At 45.9% G+C, this 22,686-nt stretch overlaps 2 protein-coding genes across 11 annotated transcripts in view; one reads left to right on the top strand and one right to left on the bottom strand.

The window, feature by feature from the left end:
* The window catches only part of PFKFB2 (6-phosphofructo-2-kinase/fructose-2,6-biphosphatase 2), a 27,193-nt gene extending 13,296 nt beyond the window's left edge, over positions 1 to 13,897 (bottom strand). For 4 of the 9 annotated variants that reach the window (XR_006344848.1, XM_043923173.1, XM_043923177.1 and 1 more), the window contains exons 1-9: positions 13,186 to 13,275; positions 11,988 to 12,095; positions 5,788 to 5,913; positions 5,186 to 5,282; positions 4,694 to 4,760; positions 4,488 to 4,562; positions 4,064 to 4,120; positions 3,058 to 3,182; positions 257 to 464 (exon numbers count right to left, since the gene is read on the bottom strand). Coding sequence is in view for 8 of the 9 variants with exons in the window: in XM_043923173.1 (XP_043779108.1) it covers positions 257 to 464; positions 3,058 to 3,182; positions 4,064 to 4,120; positions 4,488 to 4,562; positions 4,694 to 4,760; positions 5,186 to 5,282; positions 5,788 to 5,913; positions 11,988 to 12,075 (843 nt within the window). In the remaining variant the exon portion in view is untranslated. Of the gene's footprint in view, positions 1 to 256; positions 465 to 3,057; positions 3,183 to 4,063; positions 4,121 to 4,487; positions 4,563 to 4,693; positions 4,761 to 5,185; positions 5,283 to 5,787; positions 5,914 to 6,366; positions 6,530 to 11,987; positions 12,096 to 13,045; positions 13,152 to 13,185; positions 13,276 to 13,315; positions 13,579 to 13,873 lie in introns of those variants that run through there. The other 5 variants (XM_043923176.1, XM_043923174.1, XM_043923175.1 and 2 more) reach the window with 5 other exon arrangements.
* On the top strand, positions 13,626 to 22,686 carry YOD1 (YOD1 deubiquitinase). Of its 2 annotated transcripts, XM_043923182.1 has the most exons (3): positions 13,626 to 14,040; positions 15,333 to 15,492; positions 16,658 to 22,686. In XM_043923182.1, the coding sequence occupies exons 1-3, from the start codon at positions 13,990 to 13,992 to the stop codon at positions 17,359 to 17,361; spliced, it is 915 nt and encodes a 304-aa protein (XP_043779117.1). In that variant the 5' UTR covers positions 13,626 to 13,989; the 3' UTR covers positions 17,362 to 22,686. The 2 variants fall into 2 exon arrangements, with proteins under 2 accessions (XP_043779117.1, XP_043779116.1); XM_043923181.1 differs by having other exon boundaries at positions 13,846 to 15,492.

Below are 22,686 nucleotides of genomic sequence, written 5' to 3'. Positions count from 1 at the left end.
ACCCTGTACTGTGCAGGGCATACAAGCTGAGCCCAATAAATGTCTGATGGCAGAATGATCACAGCAGAAATGGTTCCAAGTTATGCACCATCCAGTGCCAAGCTAGAATCCATGAACAAGAACACGTCTCTTCACTGAAATCGCAACTTAAGCCTAATAGGATTCAGTAAGAAGTTAAGGGGATCAAAGAGATGACCTCCAGCACGTCCCGCTCACCCTGAGCCTGGGACACCCAGCTCGCTGGCTGCCTACTCACCTGCTTCCCTCGCGCCGAGAGGCCTGAGTCGCCCCCAATCTTCCCCATGAGGTTGAACTCGCTCTCGCCGTGCCGGCAGAGGTAGATGGTACGAGGGTGGACGTGGATATTCATGAGGTAGTAGACGATCTTGCTCTGGATGTAGTCCTGGACTTTGTTCACAAGAAATCGCTGGCCCACGTTTATCACCTTGATGAAAGAAAGATCCCTGGGACAAAGCAGGGGGAAAAAATCCCCTGGGTATGAAAATCTGAGGATAACAGGAGGGCAACTGCAGAGTGACGTGAGGCCCCTAGAGGCTTTTCCGTCTCTCCCGTGATACCCCCACCCACGTGGAAGGAGCCAAGTGGAAAGAGATGAGTCGCTCACTCCTCAGAACCAAGGTGCAGCAAAATGTCCTGAGCTTCTCATCGGGCAGAGCCAGGCACCGTGGCTAAGTGTGCTGAGCAGAACTCAGGCCTCCCCTCTGGGGCGAGACTAGATGACCTGGTGATTTTGGTAACCCTGAAGTTTGCTGAGAAGCACAGCGTCCAACTCAGGTGGTCAAGACGGAGTCAGAGTAGGCATCCCCCCGAGGGGAGGGGCAGGGAGGAGGGAGCAAAACCACAGACAGACGTCTCTGTGCGCTCCCTCCGCCCACCTGTCAGTCAAGCTTCTCTCAAAGGCACTCACAAAGCCCGCTTTGGGGCTACATCATGGAGTTTTTCTCACAACAGAAACAACAAGGGTGGGGCTTCCCTTGTGGCTCAGCACTAAAGAACCCACCTGCCAGGCCAGGAGACACAGGTTTGATCCCTGGTCTGGGAAGACCTCGCAAGCCTCAAAGCAGCTAAACCTGTGTGCCCCAACCACTGAGCCTGTGGTTTAAAGCCCACAGCTGCTGAGCCCTCACACGACAACCACTGAAGCCTGCGCCCCCCCAGAGCCCGTGTTCGGCAACAAGAGAAGCCGCCACAGTGAGAAGCCCACACACCGAAACTAGAGTAGCCCCCGCTCGCCACAGCCAGAAAAAAGCGTGCACTGCAACGAAGACCCAGCACAGCTGAAAATAAATAAAACTACCTAAAAAATAGTAGCTGCTTATTCCAGAAAAAATTTTTTTAAAGAAAGATGCAAATAAAAATCACCCATAACCCTACCACCAGAGGTAACATCTATAAACACACACACATATTCTTCTTGAATATTGTTCAATGTAGGACTTTGGGCTAACTAAAGAATATACTATTATGCCATATCTAGAGCAGTAGTTTTCAATTTCTGTATTAAGTAACATCTCCAAACAGTAAAATTGTGGGCAACACACTGGAAGAAACTGAAAGACTAAAAACATGAAGCAGACTGCTGAAGCAATTTAACAGTGGGCTATGCACACTCATCATTTGCTGGGCTGGAGAGCTGTATTCTCATCTGAATAGAGCTGCTCTGACTACACGCTTTTATGAAGACCACCTTCTCATGGGTCTCCCTGTGCTCATAGCATTCTTCAACATGGACTTGGCATTTTGCTACAAGTCTTATTGCTCTCACACATCAACTTAACCTGCATTCCAGGCCACACTGCCGATAGGTACTGCCATGCTAAGTAATATATAAAAGCCATATATATATATATGTATAGCCTTCCCTGGTGGCTCAGCTGGTGAAGAATGCGCCTGCAATGCAGGAGACCCCGCTTTGACTCCGGGTCGGGAGGATCCCCTGGAGAAGGGAAAGGCTGCCCACTCCAGTGTTCTTGAGCTTCCCTGGTGGCTGAGATGGTAAAGAAACCACCCACAATGCAGGACACCTGTGTTCCATCCCTGGGTCGGGGAGATCCCCTGCAGGAGGGCATGGCAACCCACTCCAGTATTCTTACCTGGAGAACCTCCATGGAGAGGAAGCTGGCGGGCTACAGCCCATGGGGTCACAAAGGGTCGGAAACAATTGAGCAACTAGACAACAACAACATGCATATGTGTGTGTGTTGGGGGGGGGGGGGGGGTGGAGTGCTTAGTCGCTCAGTCGTGTCTGAGTCTTTGTGACCCCATGGACTGTAGCCCGCCAGGCTCCTCTGTCCATGGGATTCGCCAGGCAAGACAACTGAAGTGGGTTGCCATGCCCTCCTCCAGGGGATCTTCCCAACCCAGGGAACAAACCCAGGTCTCCTGCACTGGCAGGAGGATTCTTTACCACTGAGCCACCAGGGAAGCCTCCTACACGTGTATAATAACGTTTTACGCAAAATAAATTGACATTTATGTTATTTACATATGTAATATATACACACATACACATATACACACATACACATACACAATAAACTTTAAAAACTGATCAAAAACTGACTGCACACCTTAAAGGGTGCCGTACAACACCCCAATTCAACACTACTGATCTAGAGCAGTGGTTCTCAACCAGGGGTGAGCTAGCTCCCCAGGGGACATCTGGTTAAGTCTGGAAACCTGTTTGATTGTCACAGCTTGGAACAGCTATGGGTATCTAGCGGCAGAGGGCAGGAATACTGCGAAAGCTCCTAGAGTGCCCAAGACAGCTCCCCACGGCAGAAATTATCCAGTTCAAAATATCCATCATGCTGAGATTGAGAAATGATAGTCTAGAGCACACAACTGAAGAACTTATGATAAAAAAACACTGCAGTGTTCAAGTATAAGACTCAATCCATTCAGAGGCCACAGAGCCTTATCTTTTCTCCCTGGAATGATGTAAACACAGGTCTGGATGGTCAGAGGGAAGTCTACAGACAGGGTGAGAAAGGCTCCTCTCTGCTGCGACCCTCAGACCTTGGCCTCAGACCTTACTTGTCATGGCTGTCTGGGTCGAGGGGCTGATAGGTGACTTTGTAGCACTCGATCCTCTTCAGGAAGTCATCCATCACATTCTCCCTGTTCCTTTCAGGGTAGTCAGGACTCGACACCTTCACCTCCTGGAATCACAGGAAGAGCAGGGCCCGCTCACAGGTCTGCCCGCAACAGTACTCCTGCAAACAGCCGCTGCTAAATAAGGCAAAGGCAGGCCGGAGGAGAGGCCTTTCACGGGCACTGGCGATCCCATTCACTGAGCAGCGCCCGCCCCCCCGTCCTGGGAGCCTGGCAGCCAAGAAGGGACAGACAACTGGGAGTCAGGCGCCTGCCCTTGGCTGCAGGACAGAGGCAGCCACACAACCGAAGCAGCTCGCGGGCTCCGGTCCCTTCATGTACCTTCCTGGGAAAACAGAATGGGGTTCAATTTCTCCCACGGGCACTTAGAATAAGCTGCATGATCTGACGCCTGGCTGACTCGGGCCAGACACCTCTTGGGCAAGTCCCCACACTGCTGGGAGACCTCCACCACGACACGATGCGTGGGCGTCCACCAGCAGGGCACGGCACAACCATCGAATGGGCACAGGCATGAGCTGTGACCATGCCGCACGGGCCCCAGACCGCTGACCTGAACGTCGCATAACTGCTGGGCAGACGACCTTCCTGGAAGGTGCCCCAGACAGATCATGAAGAGTCTGATCCATTCCAAGAACATACCTAGGCTTCAGCACTTAGCTAACACTCAGAATACAGAGCCAGGACTCCTACAGTTTAAGACGAGCCTCTACATTCAACAGCTAATTCTTACTTTATTCCTCAAAGCCTGCTTCTTCTCCCAAGGAAAGAGGCTAGAAGTATAAAATGCGGTCCAGGCAGATCTAAGAGCTCACCCTGTGCGGCTGAACATGTCTCTCTCGCTTTCATTACCAAGCTGACCCTCCACCCACCCCCACCCACAAACACACGCAAGGCATAGACAGGTGTGTGCAGGGGGCTCACCTACCAGGATGTTAGCAGCAATGACGTCAGGATCATCGCAGACGGACTCCACAAAGAACACCTGCCCAGGGGAGAAGGCAGTGATCAATGAGTCAGAAATAGCCAGGCTGCCCATTAAGAGCACACGTTCACACTTGCCCCACCCCAGCCACCACATCCCCCAGAGATTTTCCTTCACGAAAGTGGCCTTCGATCACTCTTCATTTAAAAATAGCTCTTACCACATCCCCAGGGCCTCATACATACATGCTAAGGATCTGAGAAATGACCTGAAAGAAAACACTCAAGTTTGGGGGTAAGGCAGCAAGACGAGAGAATTGGGCATCCAGTCCTGACCTTACCCACCAGAGTCAAGCAGGTCCACACTGACACCTAACTCCCCACCTCCACCGACCCTCCTCTTCCTCCAGCTTGGAGGCAGGCCCTACCTTGAAGGAATTCTCCTCGGCAAAGTTCAAAATCAAGTCCCTCCTCTCCCGAGTGGTATTGGTGGCATCAAACACCTAGGAAGAGAGCCCATGGGGCAGAGGAATGGGAACCGGGAAATACAGTCCCCCCGAGCTGGGCCCAGGGTGGAGCGGCGCAGCGAGGCTGCTTCGGGGGTGGAGACGGGGAAGAGGCAGGTAAGGCTTACCGCAATCTGCCCGCTCTCCTCCGTGAGATACGCCTTCACGTCTTCCAGCGCCACCAGGGCACACTGTCTGCCAAGACAGCAGAGGAAATCAGCCAGAGGACGGAGCGAAGGCCAAGCTCAGGCACAGTCAGAGACGGGAACCGCTGGGGCGCCACAGGGGTCGCGTCCCTTCCGTTCAGCTTCCCCGCAGATCAAAAATTTTCTCCAATCTGACCTTTCAACTTCCCCATTACTCTTCTACCTTCTTGGATCTTCTGTGTTCCCCTGCCCACATACATGTCTCACCCTCTGGAGGCTTAGCCTACAACAACACTCACAACTTTCTGAGTCCTGTTCTTCTACCCACCCAAGTCCACAGTGATCCGCCCAGTGGGTACCTTCCCACTAAAATTCCCACCAGGTGTTTACTAAGAAGGAAACCAAGCCCCGTGACATCCAGTCTCACGATGGCCAAGGAAGGGATGGCCTGGTGGTCAGGCCTAGAGGACTCACTTGCGAATCTTCATGGCCTCCTCGTTGTCGTGCCGGAAGAAGTCATAGGACTTATAGGACTTGACTGCTTGCCGCCGATACACCCCAAGATTAAACACTGCAGAAGACACCCACAACCTTTAGCCGTGAAACAATACAATGCCCCAAAGCGGACTTCTCGATCTAATGTCAGAGTGGCCAAGGGGACTGAAAACAGCACCATGGTATGCTGGCCACAACACAAGACTAAGAATCAGGTTAAGTTCAAGCTCTGACTTAACAGACTCTGGACAAGTCTTAAATTATCTGACTTTCAATTTTCTCAGCCACTTTGGCTGTTCCACAGGGATGCTGCTAAATAACGCAGACGTAAGGGCTCTGGAAATGTAAAGCCCTATACTCATTTAATTCTTAATACTCCTATCAAAGGCATTCCTCCCAAATTAGGCCAATACAGACAAGGCCAGGAGGAACAAGTGTATAGCTAGAGAATAAAGCCGGTAAACCAGGAAAAACCACAGTTGCTGCCAGGAGCACCCTGTACCCTTGATGCCAGGGACACAAAGTCTCCCAGAGGCCTGGGAGGCCCAGAGCTTTCCCAGAGAATGCACAGCCGCACCTACCTTTGGTGGGCACGCCAATCCAGTTGAGGTAGCGTGTAAGCTTCTTGGACACGTAGGTTTTGCCACGGGCTGGTAAGCCAATCATAACGATGAGGGTTGGAGAGTTTGTCATGTAAGATGCCCATGCTAAAGGGAAATGGAACGGAACAGAAGTAAATAATGAGAGGCCAAGTAAAGAGTGTGCAGGAGGCTAAGCCTTCATGATCAGAACCTGGTTTGATTCTCATTCACCTCAGTGAGGCCAGGGTCCAAGAGGACTGGAAAGGCAAACCAAGGTGAACGTCCTAAAAGACAAAGTACCCAACCTAAGATGTGCCTTTCCCACATGTCCAAGGTCTTCACAGAGTTGCACAAGGTGAAAGAGAAAGAAAAAGTGGCCAGGACTAGAAAGACAGTAGCCACAGCACCCTCCTCGGCACTGAGAACATTCAGTAACTCGGAAGTGACGGCGCCATGAAGGAAGGCCTTGGGCCTGGAGATTCTACCAGTGCAGCGCTGAGCTGGCTCCAAGAACTCATCCAACAAACTGTCTGTCCTGAGGGTCCCATCTACCCCTTCAGAGCCACAGGCAAGACTTACCTTGAACATCGAAAGAAGATCCTGCCCTCAACTTGTTTGGGCGTTTGTGCTCAGGCCACGAGTTTAAGCCAGAACTTCTAAATGATTTAGATGGTGTCAAAGCCTACCTGGGTGGCTCAGATGGTAAAGAATCTGCCTGCGGACACAGGAGACCCAGATTCGATCCCTGGGTCAGGAAGATCCTTTGGAGAAGACAGTGGCAACCCACTCCAGTGTTCCTGCCTGCAGAATCCCATGGACAGAGAAGCCTGGCAGGCTATGGTCCACAGGGTCACAAAGAAACACGACTAAAGCAACTCAGCACGCACAGCACAAAGCCTGTGTGACCAGGATCTGACCAGACCGCAGGAAACGTCCTGGTAAAGCTGGCCCACAAGGGCATTACGGCCAGGCTGCCTGAAAGGCCCAGACAAAAGCAAGACAGTTTAGAAGCAGAAGAGCCACTGGTCTGCCCTTCCTTAGAAAACGGATTTCAAGAATGCTCATTTACACAGACAGCTCTCACTGGGCAGGCAGGGGCAAACCAGATGCTCAGAGGCCAGGTAACTTGCCTGAGGATAGACACTGAGTCACAGAATCAGCTTTTCCCCATAAAAAGAGCCTATGATGAGGATCGGCTTACTCATGGCCCCTCCCTGCCCACACTGCCAAGGAGTGGTGGAAGAGGGCCCTGCCCGCTGCCAGTCACAGCCCTGGGGCCAAGACCCAAACACAGGTCATCAGGAGGGACTCAGGCTCTGCGTCGCCCACGAGGGGGGCCCTGTGCACAGACCACACGGGAGATAGTCACGTGCACCTTCATCTTCCAGAGGCGTCCAGCAGATAGCTGCTGCTTCACTTCCCTGGGACAAGGCGACCCTGGAAGGCTAATAAACAATTCAGCAAACCGGTGGTACCTGGATGGGAATGTCATCTTTCATTGTTAGAGAAGGGAAGGTAAAAAGGTCTCAGTGGAGAAGTGGGCAGAGGGGCGTGGGTAGAGAATGGACCTTGGAAGGAAGAGAGTTTCCTAGGAGTGTTTGGCAAGAAGCACCCAGTAGCCAAACAGGGCCCTGGCAGTGAGCGAGGGGTGGATGCCCAGACTTGGGGTCAGAGGGGTTGGCTTTTAGCCCTTCACCCACTGGGGACATGGAAAACTCCCAGGCCTGAGCAGGAGCCCCTCCAAGGTAGGGGATGAGCAACACAAGCAATTTTCATCTCTGTCCCAATGGGGAGCACAAGGGCAAGCAAATGCCTATGCTGCAGCCTCGGCTGATGTTAATCCCTGACCTTTTGACCGCCAACAGGCAGATCGGTTGCCTCAGGTTTCAGAAGTGAAATCCTCCCGAGTCTTCACTTTCTCCAGCTCAGCGCCGCTCCCTTTCCAATCCCCGTGGCTTGGCTCATTACCCGCACCTCCAGTACTGCCCGGCCCGCACCTTCCAGCCCATTACGCACTTCCCCCAAACGTCCTCTTACCCTCCCTGAAGCTGAAAATGAACTGATGATCCCTGGGAGATGCTCTGAAGCCAGCCAGGGAGCCAGCTGCTCCATGTTTACCAAACAGGACAGAGAGTGCTAAGAACAAAAGGAAGCACGGGGCACTAAGGACTCGGCTTGGCGGCCCCCAGCGCAGCTCCCTGTCGGCCCACGACACGCCCACACATACCTGCTGCAACAGGGCTGCTCATTTACCCGAGGACAAAACTAAACCATACTGTCTACCTCAAATTGCCCCATCGGCAGTACTGGGAACACTCTGTCTTGCCTGTTAAAAAGCAAAACTATCACCACCTTAATCTGAATAGTAGACACTTCACGCTGATTAATTTCAGACACAATATATTATAACACGTGCTGTGCTTAGTCACTGAGTCATGTCCAACTCTTTTTGACCCCACGGACTGTAGCTCCTCTGTCCATGGGGACTCTCCAGGCAAGAATACTGCAGTGGGTTGCCATACCCTCCTCCAGGGGATCTTCCCAACCCAGGGATCAAACCCAGGTCTCCCACATTGCAGGTGGATTTTTTACCATCTGAGCCACCAGCGAAGCCCATGAATACTGGACTGGGTAACCTATCACCTCTCCAGGGGAACTTCCTGACCCAGGAATCAAATTGGGGTCGCCTGCATTACAGGTGGATTCTTTACCAGCTGAGCTACCAGGGAAGCCCATATTATAACATATCCCTTGACAAAGTTTGGAAAGCTGTTTCAAAGCTGAAATTCTCTTCTGCCTTCTGTACGCAAGGTTGAACTCACTTTCTCAATCTTAGACTTCTTTTCTTTCACAAACACACTTAGAGGAAATGAGTGTGTGAAAACTTCCCTCCTGTAGACAGAAAACCTGCGGCCCAGAAAAGGGAAGAGCTTGGCCCACAGTCCTGCAGTAGAAAGTCAAGGTCAGGGCCCTGACCAGACTCCCAGTTTCACGACCGTCCAATTAGTCCCAGTCACTAGCTCTTGGCAGCACCTGACAGAGGGAACCAAGCGGCCAGCACAACCCTGATCTCTAATCTAAACTGAAGGGTAGTCTAGAAGACCCACAGTCCCTAGCTCTCTCAGGACCAAGGTCATCTTCCACTTTTTGTTCTCAACAAAATATTTTGAATATATACTGCCCTATGTGATTCATTAGTAATACCTTCTCTGTGTTCATCAGAAGTCATAAAACTGCCAATTATGTCCTGCCGTTTTACTGATAAGCCTAATATATCCAAGTTCTGCAGTCAAACACTAAGAAAGTTAATGTTTTAGTTAACCAGTGCAGCTATAGTTTAATGCCCAATTTCTATCAAGTACTTTGGAATATTAAAAACTGCTAACAACACAGAGCTTTTGAGGAATGCTGATGAGTGTTTCAAAGTGTCTGCCTTTCCTCTGAGTGTTTCTACAGGAAAGCTGCTGGCACAAACATGCAAGGGTGCTTCTTACACTGTTGTTGGTGATGGTGGAAAACTGGAAACAATGGGAATGTCCATCAGCGAGAGGCAATATTCACACAAGGCTGACTGAAGAATGAAGTAAATTTGAACTTGTCAACACATAAAAAATGTCCAGAATATAGTTTTTAAAAGGAGCAGGGGAGAGATGGCGGCAGAACAAAAAATGTACACTGTGAACCTATTTTCACTAACAGGATACACCAGAATAAGATTTTAGAAAGAATCAAACTTAACAGGGACAGGAGAAATGGTGAGAAACTTCTTGCTTTTCACTTTCTTTCTGTGTTGTAATTAGGGGAAGATTCCATATGAGAAGCTGTCTGTTCCAGACCTGCTCAAAATATCAAAAAATAAAAGAAACAAAGAAAGAAAACCAGGTGGACCTCCCCGTCTACCCCTAATTCGTGCTTTCACTGAGCTCTGAAACCAGCTGTCTCAGCACCTTAAGGGCACCTCAGCCAGCACCACCCCCCTTCTCCCCCATCCCGGGAGCAGCTGAAATTTCAGTAATGCTCTTTTGGAGGCTTTGGCTCTCTAAGGACATTCTACAGCCCTCCAGTTCAGGCACTTCCCAGAGTCGAAGTCAGCCAACAAACAGGTGTAATTAGCAGTAATGGGATAATGTACGAGCTATTAATAAAGCGACTCCTGTGTATGAACACTCAGCAGTCTGGGAAGCCTGTTGCAAGATACAGACAAGTAACCGAGAAAAGGGAAATAAACACATACTCTCACAACTGTATTTCTCCTTGGACTGTGGCTTTCAAAATCTCAGAGTCCAAACACAAAAGGAGAACAAAGTGGAGTAAATGAATGGCAGCAGCTTCGGGAGAACCCAGATGCCTCTGACGGGGAAGACAGGGGTAGAACTTGGAAAGGAGAGATCAAGAACTAGAGTCTAGAGGATGGAAAGATACCTGGGATTATTGTTTCCTTGACTAATCAAAAGACCTCAAGGCAAAAAAACTACAAAAAAGTGAGGAAGGCAGGTAGGAGAGTCCTTTGGAGAAAAGGCAGAGCTAGAAGGGCTGGCGCTGGGCACTGGGCAGGGCCCGTGACCCCCAGTTATCAACTCCCCACCCCCAACCACCACCTGTTCTCCGCTCTTTCTGGACTCAAGTGTCCCAGCAACATGAGGGCACCTCTCTTTAAGATATGCATTCCATACCCCCAAATCTGGGCTACCATATTGTCAAACGAGAGGAGAAAACACTTGTTACTGAAAATATCATTCTTTACAGGGCTCTTTTAAATAGTGAGATTCCAGCACAGCATTTACTGCATAATTCAATCTATATATAATGCTTCAGGAACAGACACAACATGCAAATTGTCACCGGTGAAAAATAACACATTTTAGCCATATGCCTAACATTCTTCTAAGTGCTCTTCTATATATACGCATTCAATTCTCATATCACTCAGATAGCTATTATTGGTATCCCCATTTTATCAAAAAGTAAACTGAGGCATGGGGCAGACAAGCAACTTAGTTAAAAGCAGCTAGCTAGGAAGTAGTAACAAGAAGATTTGGACTCAGGCAGTCTGACTCCAGAGGCTACACCCAAACGTTGTGATACAGTAGGTATCTTCCACAGGGTTCTTGCCCTCGGTACCTGGCTTCCTGCCCTGGCAGAGAAAGAAGACCCTAATCATACAGGTGCACCGACCCCAGGATCACACCCAAACAAGCCGCCTCTGCTGCAGCCAAACCCCAACAAGCCTCATCAGTGATATGTGAAAAAAGATGATCATCATTAATCATGAGACTGACAAGGGCGTGACATCAAGGTTGAGACTCTGGGGAAAGTTTGGAACATGAGATGATCCCAAGTCTCATGCTGGTTGACTATTTCCACCTGCTGATAAATATAACCACTGAAATGAGCAGGACTGCCTGGTAGGGTTCCAAGGGAACTTGGAAGCAGGGACAGAGTGAGCTTTCCTTGAGTTTCCCCAAAACATCTGGGGACCAACTGCCCAGGAACTTTTGACCTGGGTGATATAGTCTTGCAGCCTGAAGGATGCTTAGGCATGCAGATCACGGGGACAGGAAACACCACTTCATCTCTCTGCAAACCCACCTGTTGTCTCTGTCTAAAATATGAGCATGGAAATGCTCCTGTGAAACCCATCCCCAGAGGAAAATAGTTTGCAAAATATAAAGACTAAACTTGTGAGGCAGTAAAGTGCCCCAGACATGGCAAAAAGTGAAATGTCATGGTCAATTTCCCTTAGGCCTATAGAAATGAGCAGCTGGTTCCTACCTGCAATTTCTGCTGTGAGCAGCACCCTCACAAAACTTAGCCCAAGAGATTAAGGGAAACTCTTAACAGTATCAGCCCCAAGGAATTCCTGCACCCTACCACTCTGCCTTACTCACTGCGTGTACAATACTTACTCAAACTTTCGGCATCAATTGACTGGGCAAATACTCCCAGGATGGAGGAGATAAAGATTCAGTTAAAGAAAGCAGGAAGAAAATGCTGGGCTACACCAGCAGTCTAGCCAAGGACAGACATTTCACTGAGTCTACTTGTTTCAGAAAGGAAATTCCCCTGCTATACTTTGTTTTAAATTCTCATGTCAAAGAATTATTTCTCACTCCCACTCAGCAGCAAAATCTAGAATTACAACAATATTCCCAAAATAAAATCATGGGACAGAGCAGCCCCTCCTCTTTCCCAACACTCACAACATTTCTTCTCTGACAATCGGAGATTTGCTTTGGTTTCATAGCTATTGTTGTTCTGTTCTGAGGAAGAGGCAGGATTCCCAGACATGGCAACTCTTCAGGAGATGTCTGGAAGGAACAAAAGGAATGTAAAGAAGGGAAGGAAGAAAAGAACCCTCAGAACACTCAAAAGAGGACCACTGAGGTACAAGTGAAAGAACCCTGGATCAAGTGTCAAAGCCAGCCCTCCTTCTCCCAGTTAATAGCTACATGCCCTAGGATAAGTCATGAATATCTCCAGCCCTGTTTCCTTATCTATGAACAGTTGCACCAGATCCTTGCATTTATAATGCTGACTTAGGAGTTTACATTCACATAAATTATCTCCTTCAATCCTTCCAAGAATCATGTAATAAAACAGATTTTGCTACCATTGCTACTTCTCCCCATTTTAGACCGAAAAACTGAGGTTAATCAAATTAAATGGCTTATCCAAGTCCCTTCCTAACCTCAGATTCCAGGTTAAGAATCTGGGGAGAGTAGTGGCATCAGGTGAGGGTGGGGTGGATTGTGAATAGATCAAGTTCATTAACATAAAGCAACTGCAGTCCAATGGTAGGATTCAGTTCGGGGGGCGGGGGAGAAGGAGAGAATTGGGAACATCTCAAACATGTCCCCTAAAGGAAAAACCGCAGCTGGACCCGGGACAGCCCCCGGACGTCACCACTTTCCCTTATGGTGTTCTTTCTCTCAACCCCCGGTCCGCACCCCCTCCCCATACATCTCCTGGGAATCAGTCGAATCACCGGGTAACTAGATGTGGTAAATAACTTTCCCAAGGTCACTTGCAGCATAAGGGGTAAGTCCTGACTCTTAACTGGAGTGGGAGAACCCCGAGTCCACTCCGCAATCCCAGACAAGGGACTCGTGAGAAAGACCCCCAGTGCTTCAGGGACCCTGCAGTTCTTTCACTGACCACGCACATCCTCTGAACTCACCCACCAGCTGCGGCTCTGGGTCCCTAAACGTACACCCTCCAGGTAATGCCTGGGGTGGGGGCGGGGGGAACCCGGACTTGCCCGAAACAGCGAGGCTTCATCTTCCCGCACCTCATCAAGGTCCAGGCAGCCACCCTCCTGTCGCCTGCCAAGCCCCTTCAAGGTGCTGCACAGCCTCCGTCCACCCAAAGACCCCTCCCGCCTGCGGCCCCAGTACCTACCCTTTGAGGCTTAACAGGCGTGAGCCGACTCTGGGGCCGGGGTCCGGGGCACCAGCAGCCGGCGGGTCACGTGCCCGGCCCGGCCCCGCCCACCAAGCCTGGTCCCGCCCACCCCGGCCTCAACCCTCACCTGGAGAGGTTCCTCGGCCAATCGAGCGCCCGCGGGCTCCGGGGGGCGGGGCTCGCAGTCGCTCGCTAGGTCAGGAGGAGGGACCTGTGAAGGTGAACTAGCGCGAGCTCGCGAGTCTCCCGGCGCCGTGGAGGTTGGCTACACCGTTGCTTGGCAACTAGCACGGCTGGGGGCGGGGTTAATAAAAAGCCGGACTATTTTTTCCGTACTATCGCGAGAGTGAACTAGTGGACGTCTTGAGGGGGTGTGGCTTTTTGCTGACTGGAAAAAAAATGCTGTGAAGATTAACGCTGTTCTTCCTGAATCCCGGCGGGATCTCGTTAAATCCAAGCACTGGAGCATACGCTTTAGAAGGTGCTTTGCTTCAGGTCACAGAGAGTCGGACTCGACTGAGCGATTAACACGTGCTAAAGTAAACCACCAAAGGACTTAAGCGGATCCCATTTTAGGATGTTTGCATAGTCCCTTCGGTCAAACACTGTAAACTAAGAAAATCAACTACTCTCCTCGCCGAACCAGGGTCTTCCCTGAACCCGTGCTCTACTCCAGCGGACTTACCATCTTATTTACTCTACCGTTTACCACCCACGCTGTACCGGTTGTTATGATCATCTTGAAGAACCAAAGAGGAAAATTGCTCCAGGAGAAAATTGGGTCCTGAAAGGTTTGAAAAGATGCTTTGTTTCCATATAATTTATTCAGAGGCAGAAACTTTCACAGTGTTAGTGAGTTTGCACATTTCAAGTGCACGGTTGCCCCCAGGGCCCATTCGATGCTTGACTGTAGTTATAAATCCCCTCTACGCAGTGTAGGCTTTGCCGCTCTGCGTCCAGGATGGAAAAAGAACAATACGTACGTATTTCTTGGAAGAGAGGTCAATTCAGAGATGTTTTTATTCCTCTTTCACCTGGGGATTAAATTCATCCTTCAAAACACCTCAAATAGTATCTCCTCTGAAACTTTTTACAACTCCCAGCTGTCCCTTCTGTGCCTATACAGCTCTGTTTCATCCATTCAGCAAGTATTTACTGAGCACTTATTTGCGAGGCACCGTCCTTTGTTCTCGGGATATAGGTTTGGAAAAGGTCACATAATCTAGCATTATCACGTTGCTATGAAATTCCGTGGTTATGTGTCCTTTACACCCCACCCTCTCTCCTGATTACGTGAGTACTTTGCTATTTTGAAGGCAGGAATGGAGTCCTTTTGGTATGTGTGTGTCTAGGGCCTGAACCGGAATCTGAATGACACACGTTGGTCTTCATTCCTCCTCCTTATACCGCCACCACCTCCTGAAGGTAGCAATTGCCCTCTGCCCAGATGCTGACCTCATACTGCGCTTTCTGATGTGGCCAATGGACGTTTTCAAGTTACAGTCTCTTGGAGGTGGAAAAGCCCCTTAACCTCAATGAGTCAATGTTTGCTGCAGCCGAGTCTATAGTCACGAGTACTTATTTGTCTTTAACTGGTTATTTGACTCACAGGCCATTCTTGGCATTCGTCTGCATTCCGAACTATGATTCTTGTTTCTCCCGGCGTAGTTTGGAAGCCCCAATTTAATAATTTCCGAACTAAATGCAAGGTTACATTCCAACGGCTTCGATTCAGGAACTCCTTCCCCCGCCCTCTTCCCTTGAGCATATATGCTTCCGACGCGGAGGGTACCTCACTAGCCCTACAGGTGGCAAGACCAGTCGTACTTTGGGAATACGGATAAACCTTCATCCTCTGCCTCCTGACGAGGAAGTGGCAGGAGTTAGTTGTCTCTTTAAGAGCGTGCTAGAACAGAAGCCGAAGAGTATCGCGAGAACCGTACAACCAACGACTTCTCGCGATGTTTACACCGGCAAAGGGTGGCCATTTTGGAGTCCACCCGGCGGCTGGTTGCCCCGGCGGCGTCTGCCAGCCTGCTGCCGGGACCAAAGCTGGCCCCACCGGTGTCTGCCCTGTGGGCGGCCGCACCAACGCGATGTGGCGGCTCCGCTGCAAGGCCAAGGAGGGCACCCATGTTTTGCAGGGGTTGTCCAGCCGGACCCGGGTGCGGGAACTCCAGGGCCAGATTGCCGCCATCACCGGGATCTCCCCCGGCTGTCAGCGAATCCTCGTCGGATACCCGCCCGAGTGCCTGGATCTCAGTAACGGGGATACCATACTGGGGGATTTGCCCATCCAGTCAGGTACGGGAATCGAGGCTGGGCCAGGCAAGGTCCTGGGAGGACCTAGAGGGGCAGAAAGAACGGACGCTGTCAGGGCCAGGTCTCTAGGGGTCGGCTTGGGGGACGAGAATAGGAGAAATTAAAGAACCGAGAATTCTGACGGAGGCCAGGACTAGTGTCCAGCAACTCCCTGACTTCACATATAGTTTGAAAGAGACAGGGAGGGCCTGATCTCTATGAGAAGCTCAAAAACCGTGGAGTCCTCTTTCCTGGCTGCTTTCTGGTCTGCCTTGAAAACATCTCATTCATTTTGTTTCCCTCTGCGTCCACAGAAGTATTTTTAAAATGCGATGTTTTCTCTGTCCTGATTGTTCTTTTTCCCTGTATCAGTGAAAGAAGACAGTATGTCTGAAGAATGTAAGATACTTTTTTTTTTCTTTCCTGGTTCATTTTTACAATCGCCTTCATTGGTACTTTCTCTGACAGTTGTACTCATTTTAGAGTTTGCTTTGACACATCCACTGAAGGCGCTTTCAAGTTCTAGACGAAAGCAGTTATTTCTGTCCAATATTAAAACTTGAACAGCAATATTGGTATTTAAAAGCTTTCCTCTGTAGCCTCAAGGATCCTGTAAACACTTGAACAGGGTAGATATGATATTTCAGATCGAGAGCACCCCCTAGTGGCCGAGTCCTTCGTAAACACCTTTTGGAAGTGCTTTTAAACTGCAGAGAGAGCAAGGATAAGAAAATTTTGTTCTTGAAATGTATCTTTTTAGGTAAGTATAAAAGTGTATAACTCAGGCCTCTTTACTAAATGAGGTACAATGTCTTTCTCTTTGTTCCGTTTTCATCTTTATGAAGATTCAGGGAACAAGAACTATTGCTGATCACATGTTTGCAAAGTTGTATTCTCTCTAGTAACCCCAGTTTATACTTTAACTCCCCCTGTTTGTAATTTACAGACTTGGTTAGTGAACACCCAGTTTTCGCTTTCATGCATTGGAGAAGGAAATGGCAACCCACTCCAGTGTTCTTGCCTGGAGAATCCCAGGGACGGGGGAGCCTGGTGGGCTGCTGTCTATGGGGTCACACAGAGTCAGACACGACTGAAGCGACTTAGCAGTAGCAGTAGCAGTTTCATCTATACTTTCTCTGCAGTTCTAAGTTTGCTTTGTTTTTGACAGGTGACATGCTGATCGTTGAAGAAGACCAAAGTAGGCCCAAAACGTCACCTACATTTACAAAATATGGTGCTCCTAGTTACGTCAGGGAAACTTTGCCTGTACTTACCAGGATGGCGGTCCCAGCAGACAACTCTTGTCTCTTTACCAGTGTGTACTATGTTGTTGAAGGAGGAGTCTTGAATCCAGCTTGTGCCCCTGAGATGAGACGCCTCATAGCACAAATTGTAGGAAGTGATCCAGACTTCTATAGTGAGGCAATACTGGGAAAAACAAATGAAGAGTACTGTGACTGGATCAAAAGGGATGATACTTGGGGCGGAGCCATTGAGATATCCATTTTGTCTAAATTTTACCAATGTGAAATATGTGTAGTGGATACACAGACTGTACGAATTGACCGTTTTGGGGAAGATGCAGGATATACCAAAAGGGTCCTTCTCATTTATGATGGCATCCACTATGATCCACTTCAGCGTGTCTTCCCTGACCCAGACACCCCTCCTCTGACTATTTTCTCCTCTTATGATGATATTGTTCTTGTGCAAGCACTGGAATTAGCAGATGAAGCTAGAAAGAAGAGACAGTTTACTGATGTAAACCGCTTCACCCTGAGATGCATGGTATGTCAGAAGGGATTAACTGGACAAGCAGAAGCAAGGGACCATGCCAAGGAGACAGGCCATACCAACTTCGGAGAAGTGTGATCCATGCATGATGAGGATTGAAGCCTACTACCTCACAGATCCAGAAGGCTCTGGGTTTTCCAATAAGCTATTTGTTACCCTTAAGAACAAAAGAACACAATGCTTGAACCATCCTTTTAACCTTAAACCACTAAGACACTGAATTCCTTGTTAAGATTAAAATTAGTGTGCAAGTTTACAGATGTGTGTCTACAGCGGTGATACAGCCCTCGTCCTGCTTGGGTGACAGCATAGGTAGTCCTTGCTACCTACTGACACTGACCTGAAGATTGAGTTTTAGTATTATAAACTAGCACCCAGCAGCATTAACTTGTAGAAGAAAACAACTTCCTATTTGGGGTAATGCGGAAGGCTTCAGGTGAGGCCACTGGACATAAACCACAGTGTCTCCAGTAATTGGGTCTTTTTAGAAACTCTGAGTGGATTAATAGTTTCTATGTTATGAATTGATTCCTCAAATGAAGATACTCAGAATTGTTAAAACTGATTTCATATTGCAATTTGGTAGACTTTATAAATGTGTACTTCACCAGTTGTTATAAGTAGATAACATGCAATTTTTACAGAGATGAGTCTACTCCTTGAGAATATTACCTAAAATCAAGAACTTATATGCTCAGTTAAGAATTTCTAGTATATAAAAGAGAATGTACAAGGGAAGAGGTGCCTGAGCAGCTTACTGAAGCTTTAAAAGACCATGGGCCTCATGTTTTAATGCAACTCATTTATTCATCTGTCAAGTTGGATAAAACGTTAAAATTAAGCAGGATTTTTTTTTTTAATTGAACTTCCTTGAAACTTGAGTGCTCAATTTTTGCCTTTTTAACTAAAGATTTGTTTGGAGGGATTTAATTTCCTCAGCTTTTTGTTAAGAGCATTTCCTCCAAGTCCTAAAATAACTTTTCATCTAAAATAATAACAGCATGCTTTCATTTGGTTTTTGAGAGATCTTTTGCTTACCTAAACAGTATTTGTTTTCATGCTAGCTGTGTCAAACCACTCTTAAATGATTTCATGTTTCTGAAAATTAATACTTTGTTTATCCACCATCTTTTACGTTGACTTTTGCAGAGTTTTAAAGTAACTGGGATAATAACATTGAATGAATTTGTTTCACTTACAAAATATGCCAGTTTTTAAATCTTTGCCTTATTCAGCCTTCTCAGAATTCTGCTTCTTACTAGTATTAGATCTGTAGCCATTTGCTTGGTGGGCTAATCCACGAGGCATACCCTCTAAAACTTAGCTTCACTATGAGATCTTCCAGATAAGTGTTCTACCTCTTAATTCTTCTGAAGATCAGGGATGCTAAATTATAATTTGTTATGCATTATCTTACATAATGTAAAGAGGCTTAATGTTGTGAAGTTTTGTTATCTTGGTCTCGTTTTTTATTATCTTACTTAGAAAACCAATGGTATGGGAATTCCCTGGCAGTCCAGTGGTAAGAACTCTACCCTTTCATTGCCAAGGGCACAGTTCACTCCCTTGTTGGGGAGCTAAGTCCCACAAGCTTCATGGAGTGACCAAAAAAAAAAACAACCTAATGGTATACCTTAAAGCACTTATATCTTTTTTAGCATGTCTTCTTGGCAAATGTTTCAGAATTGAGATTTCCTCTTAGGGCTTTCGCTTGGTAGAAGTGATCGTATAAAATTAAGGAGTATGTAAACAATTTAGGAGAAAAGTATCTTTAAGGAGCAAATCACAAAATATACTTTAAATCGTTATATGACATTTCTTGAGTATGTTTTGTGTGAATAGGACTTTTAGGATAATAACAATAAGTTATTATCATCAGTTTAACTCAAAAGTGTTTAATTTTCTATTTTACTGAGCCTTAAAATAGCGCTTATGAGCTTGTGAAATTTGATGTTTGGCAGTCATAATGTGTACAAATGAATATGATTGAAAATCTCTTTGTACCTGTATGTCATCTGGTCTAAAAGGATTTTGTATCTCTTAATTCCCCCAGACAAATTTAAAGCTGTAAGTTAAGAGTATACCACTGGGTAACACCAATCCAGTTGAGCTTTATGCATTATTATTCATAAACCTTGCCTTCCTTTCCTAAGTATTTCAAGGGCCAAACTTGATACTTGCTTACTGGAATTTTAGAGAAGTTTATTCATCCAACAAATATTTATTGAGTAATTTATTATATACCAGGCGTATATTGATGTTTCCAAACATAAATTTTGTTGCTTTAAAATTGAGTATACTTTTATCTACATTTGATTTTAATTTTAACAAGGGAGGGATATAGAACTGGATATTTTATAAAATTAAGCTTATTTTAAATGTTTTTGTTTGCATATTTAAGCTTATGCTTTTATAACAAGTGTCAACTATTTATTTAGGGGATCTTATTCTATTTTATTATACCTGTTAACTAGTTTGTGCATTCCTCAGTTGGACACTGAAAGGTCACTCTCAGTAATGACTTATTTAATCAGCTGCTGAAATTCAGCAATAGGACTTTTTTAAGTAATGTTCTGATCATGGGATATTCAAGATGAAGCACTGTTTGCAGAACATTTTAATTTAATTGTGGAGGATTAAAAACCTAAACTTGTACTTACTCAGAATTCAAGCTGGTAAGCCTCACAGAAGCTATAAGATTTTTTAAATTGCACTTGTACTCTGAATGGAGAAGGGAATGGCAACCCATTTCAGTATTCTTGCCTAGAGAATCCCATGGAAAGGGGAGCCTGGCAGGCTCCCATGGGGTCGCAGAGTCGGACATGACTGAGCGCCTAACACTATACACTTGAAGTTAGTTAATGTACGTAAATTCTAGTCTTGAGAAATTTAACACATTGCACCAAGATGAAAAGAAACTTTTTCTTACATTTGCACTTGAGCAGAGCGAAACCTTTCTTCCTATTCATTCAGGTTTTGACTGCCTTGCAAGAATTTTTTTTATTAAAATGAGGTTAGATGAACCAAGGTTGTGCTTTCCTGTCCCCTACTCCTCCTTTCCTGACTCTTCTTTCCCTTACTCTTCTTTGGATTTAAAGATTAGATGTAGGGCTATGAATGCACTTCTGGATAGAGTGATTTCAGAAATTAAAATTAATGTCCCGGGAATTTGTGATGTGATAGCCATGTGAAGACATCAATGTGGTACAGCTACTGTTAGTAGTTCATGGCTGCTTTCTTGTTTCTCATGAATGGATCATGGGCACAGTCAAGTGATAGCCTTGCAAGTTTGGGGGCTGGTCAGCTTGACCCTGTTGGCAAAAACAAATATTGACATACCACTTGATTATTCCATGAAGTTCAAGTCCCAGTGAAATCTTAATCAGGAATGAATTAATATATTTATACATTCCTGTAAATGCCCGTGCCTAATTTGCATGTTAAGCTTACTCTTTCTATCTTGTATAGGCATTAAAACAGGAAAGTTGTAAGTTCCCTTCTAGCTGAACATACTTTTCTATGTCTTTGGTGAAAAAAATTGAATGGGGAATATACAAGATTAGCAGCACAGTGATTTTTTTTTTTTTCTTTTATGTGTCAGGTGGCCTTTCATATATTAGGATTTTCATGTTTTTTCATGTATTGAGAACACAAATCTGTTGTTATTGCAGCACTTTAAAAATATGAAAAGTTTACGTGTTAGCCCTCTCTGACGATCTTGTCAGACATTAAAATATAGTTCTTGAGCTGCCAACAATCAGCTCTTCTTAATTAAAAGTTACCATCAGTGAATAGTGTATCCAGTGGTACAACATTCTGGTAATTCTCTAATAGTAAAACTCCGTTTCAGTAACTATTAGGAGCATGCTCTGTGCCCTAGCATTCAAAATGTTACTTATTTCTATAATGTGATTGTTCTTTATTCATTGTACAATGCAGTATTCAAATTTGTCCTTGTAGCTCAAAGATGACTACTGCAACTTTTGAAAATGTTAGATTTTTTTTTTTTTTTTGAAAATGTTAGATTCTTAAAACCCTTCATTTGTTTCTAAGCAGACTTATGATTTTGAGCTGATTTTTGAGTCAGAGGCCTTAAAAGTCATATATAAGCAACATCATTAAGTCTAAAGTGAAACACTTGGTTTGAATAAGCTAGTTTATTAACTAAGGATGTTTTCTTACTAGGAGTTATGATATTTAGCATTTAGCACATTTCACCCAGCTTAAAAAGATTATAAAACTTCCCTGATTGTAGGAAAAATTTCTTTAATTTTCCATCTCCAAAACTTAGCTTGCGTTTTGTTTACAGTGCTTTGAATATTTGAAAAAATCACATTGATACTGAATTGTGGAGTGCTGGTTTAAGTCTTGGTTGGTAGAATTTAGAGGAGATTAATAACCCTCCCATGCTGCTTTAGAATAAAGGAAGAAAGGGGCAGGAAGATAAAGTGCCACATAAACAGAAGAGCTGCTCAAATGAATGCATTCCTACTCTTGAATTATGCTTTTCAGAAAATGTTTCAGGCAATGCCTTTGTGTCATCTTAACCCGTTCACGTTTCTTGGCATAGACTGTAGCAAGGCCATAACAGAAAGAAAGGCTTGTCAGTAAAGCATTGAAACATGACTATAAGCATTTTGCTATGATGCCTTTTTATACTTGTTTTTTAAAATGCACACCTACATCTAAAGAGTTTGGAGATAGTGAAATTATGATTTAGTTACATTGTGGGCAAACAGGTTAACCTAGGAGAGGTTTACAGTTTCCTCTCAGATTCCATGAGCCTGCCTGGAATAGGAGACGTAGTTAGCTGTTGCCCATAAGTTACTTAAAGGACCAGGGCTCTTGATCTTGTCTGTTTTCCAGTTTACCTCGGTGCCATTTATCACATAAACTGTTTACAGGAAATATAATTTCCCTAGCAAAAAGTAACATTTTTCCTTTAAAAGAGTATTAAGTTTAAAGAATAAATATAATTTGTCAAAAGGAATAGAGAATGGCAGTAGTCCTATATTTCCTGTATTAATGCAACAGGTTGAAATTCCTGAAGCAATGAGGAACCTACAAAACTGTCAAACTTAGAGCTTTAAAATATGACTTGAAAAGTAATAGAGAAGGACAAATAGAACAAAGTTCTGTTTCTCTTGGCATAAAATATTTTTTTCTTAATGAAGATGGACAGTGCTTCCTTGGTTTAAAAACATTTTGTCCATTTGCCAGCATTTTTTCAAGTTAATGCACTATTGCTACTACCTGAGAGATGCCTAATTTTGTTTTATGTAACTTATGCGATTTTACCATTGTCATTAAGATGCATTGATTTTATTTGTGAGGTGTATGATTTTAAATACCTAAATGCTGTATGAAATGACTTGTTTTGAAGAAATAAATGAAGTGAAAATA

Source organism: Cervus elaphus, chromosome 14, assembly GCF_910594005.1.
Source record: "Cervus elaphus chromosome 14, mCerEla1.1, whole genome shotgun sequence".
NCBI classification, from domain to species: Eukaryota; Metazoa; Chordata; class Mammalia; order Artiodactyla; family Cervidae; genus Cervus; species Cervus elaphus.
Note: the sequence above shows the minus strand (reverse complement) of the source record. Positions and strands in the feature narration are given on the sequence as shown.

Coding starts and splice junctions, on each gene's coding strand:
- YOD1 (XM_043923181.1), top strand. CDS start 15,150: ATGTTTACACCGGCAAAGGGTGGCCATTTTGGAGTCCACCCGGCGGCT. Junction 15,493..16,657: donor GGATTTGCCCATCCAGTCAG/GTACGGGAATCG, acceptor TGTTTTTGACAG/GTGACATGCTGATCGTTGAA.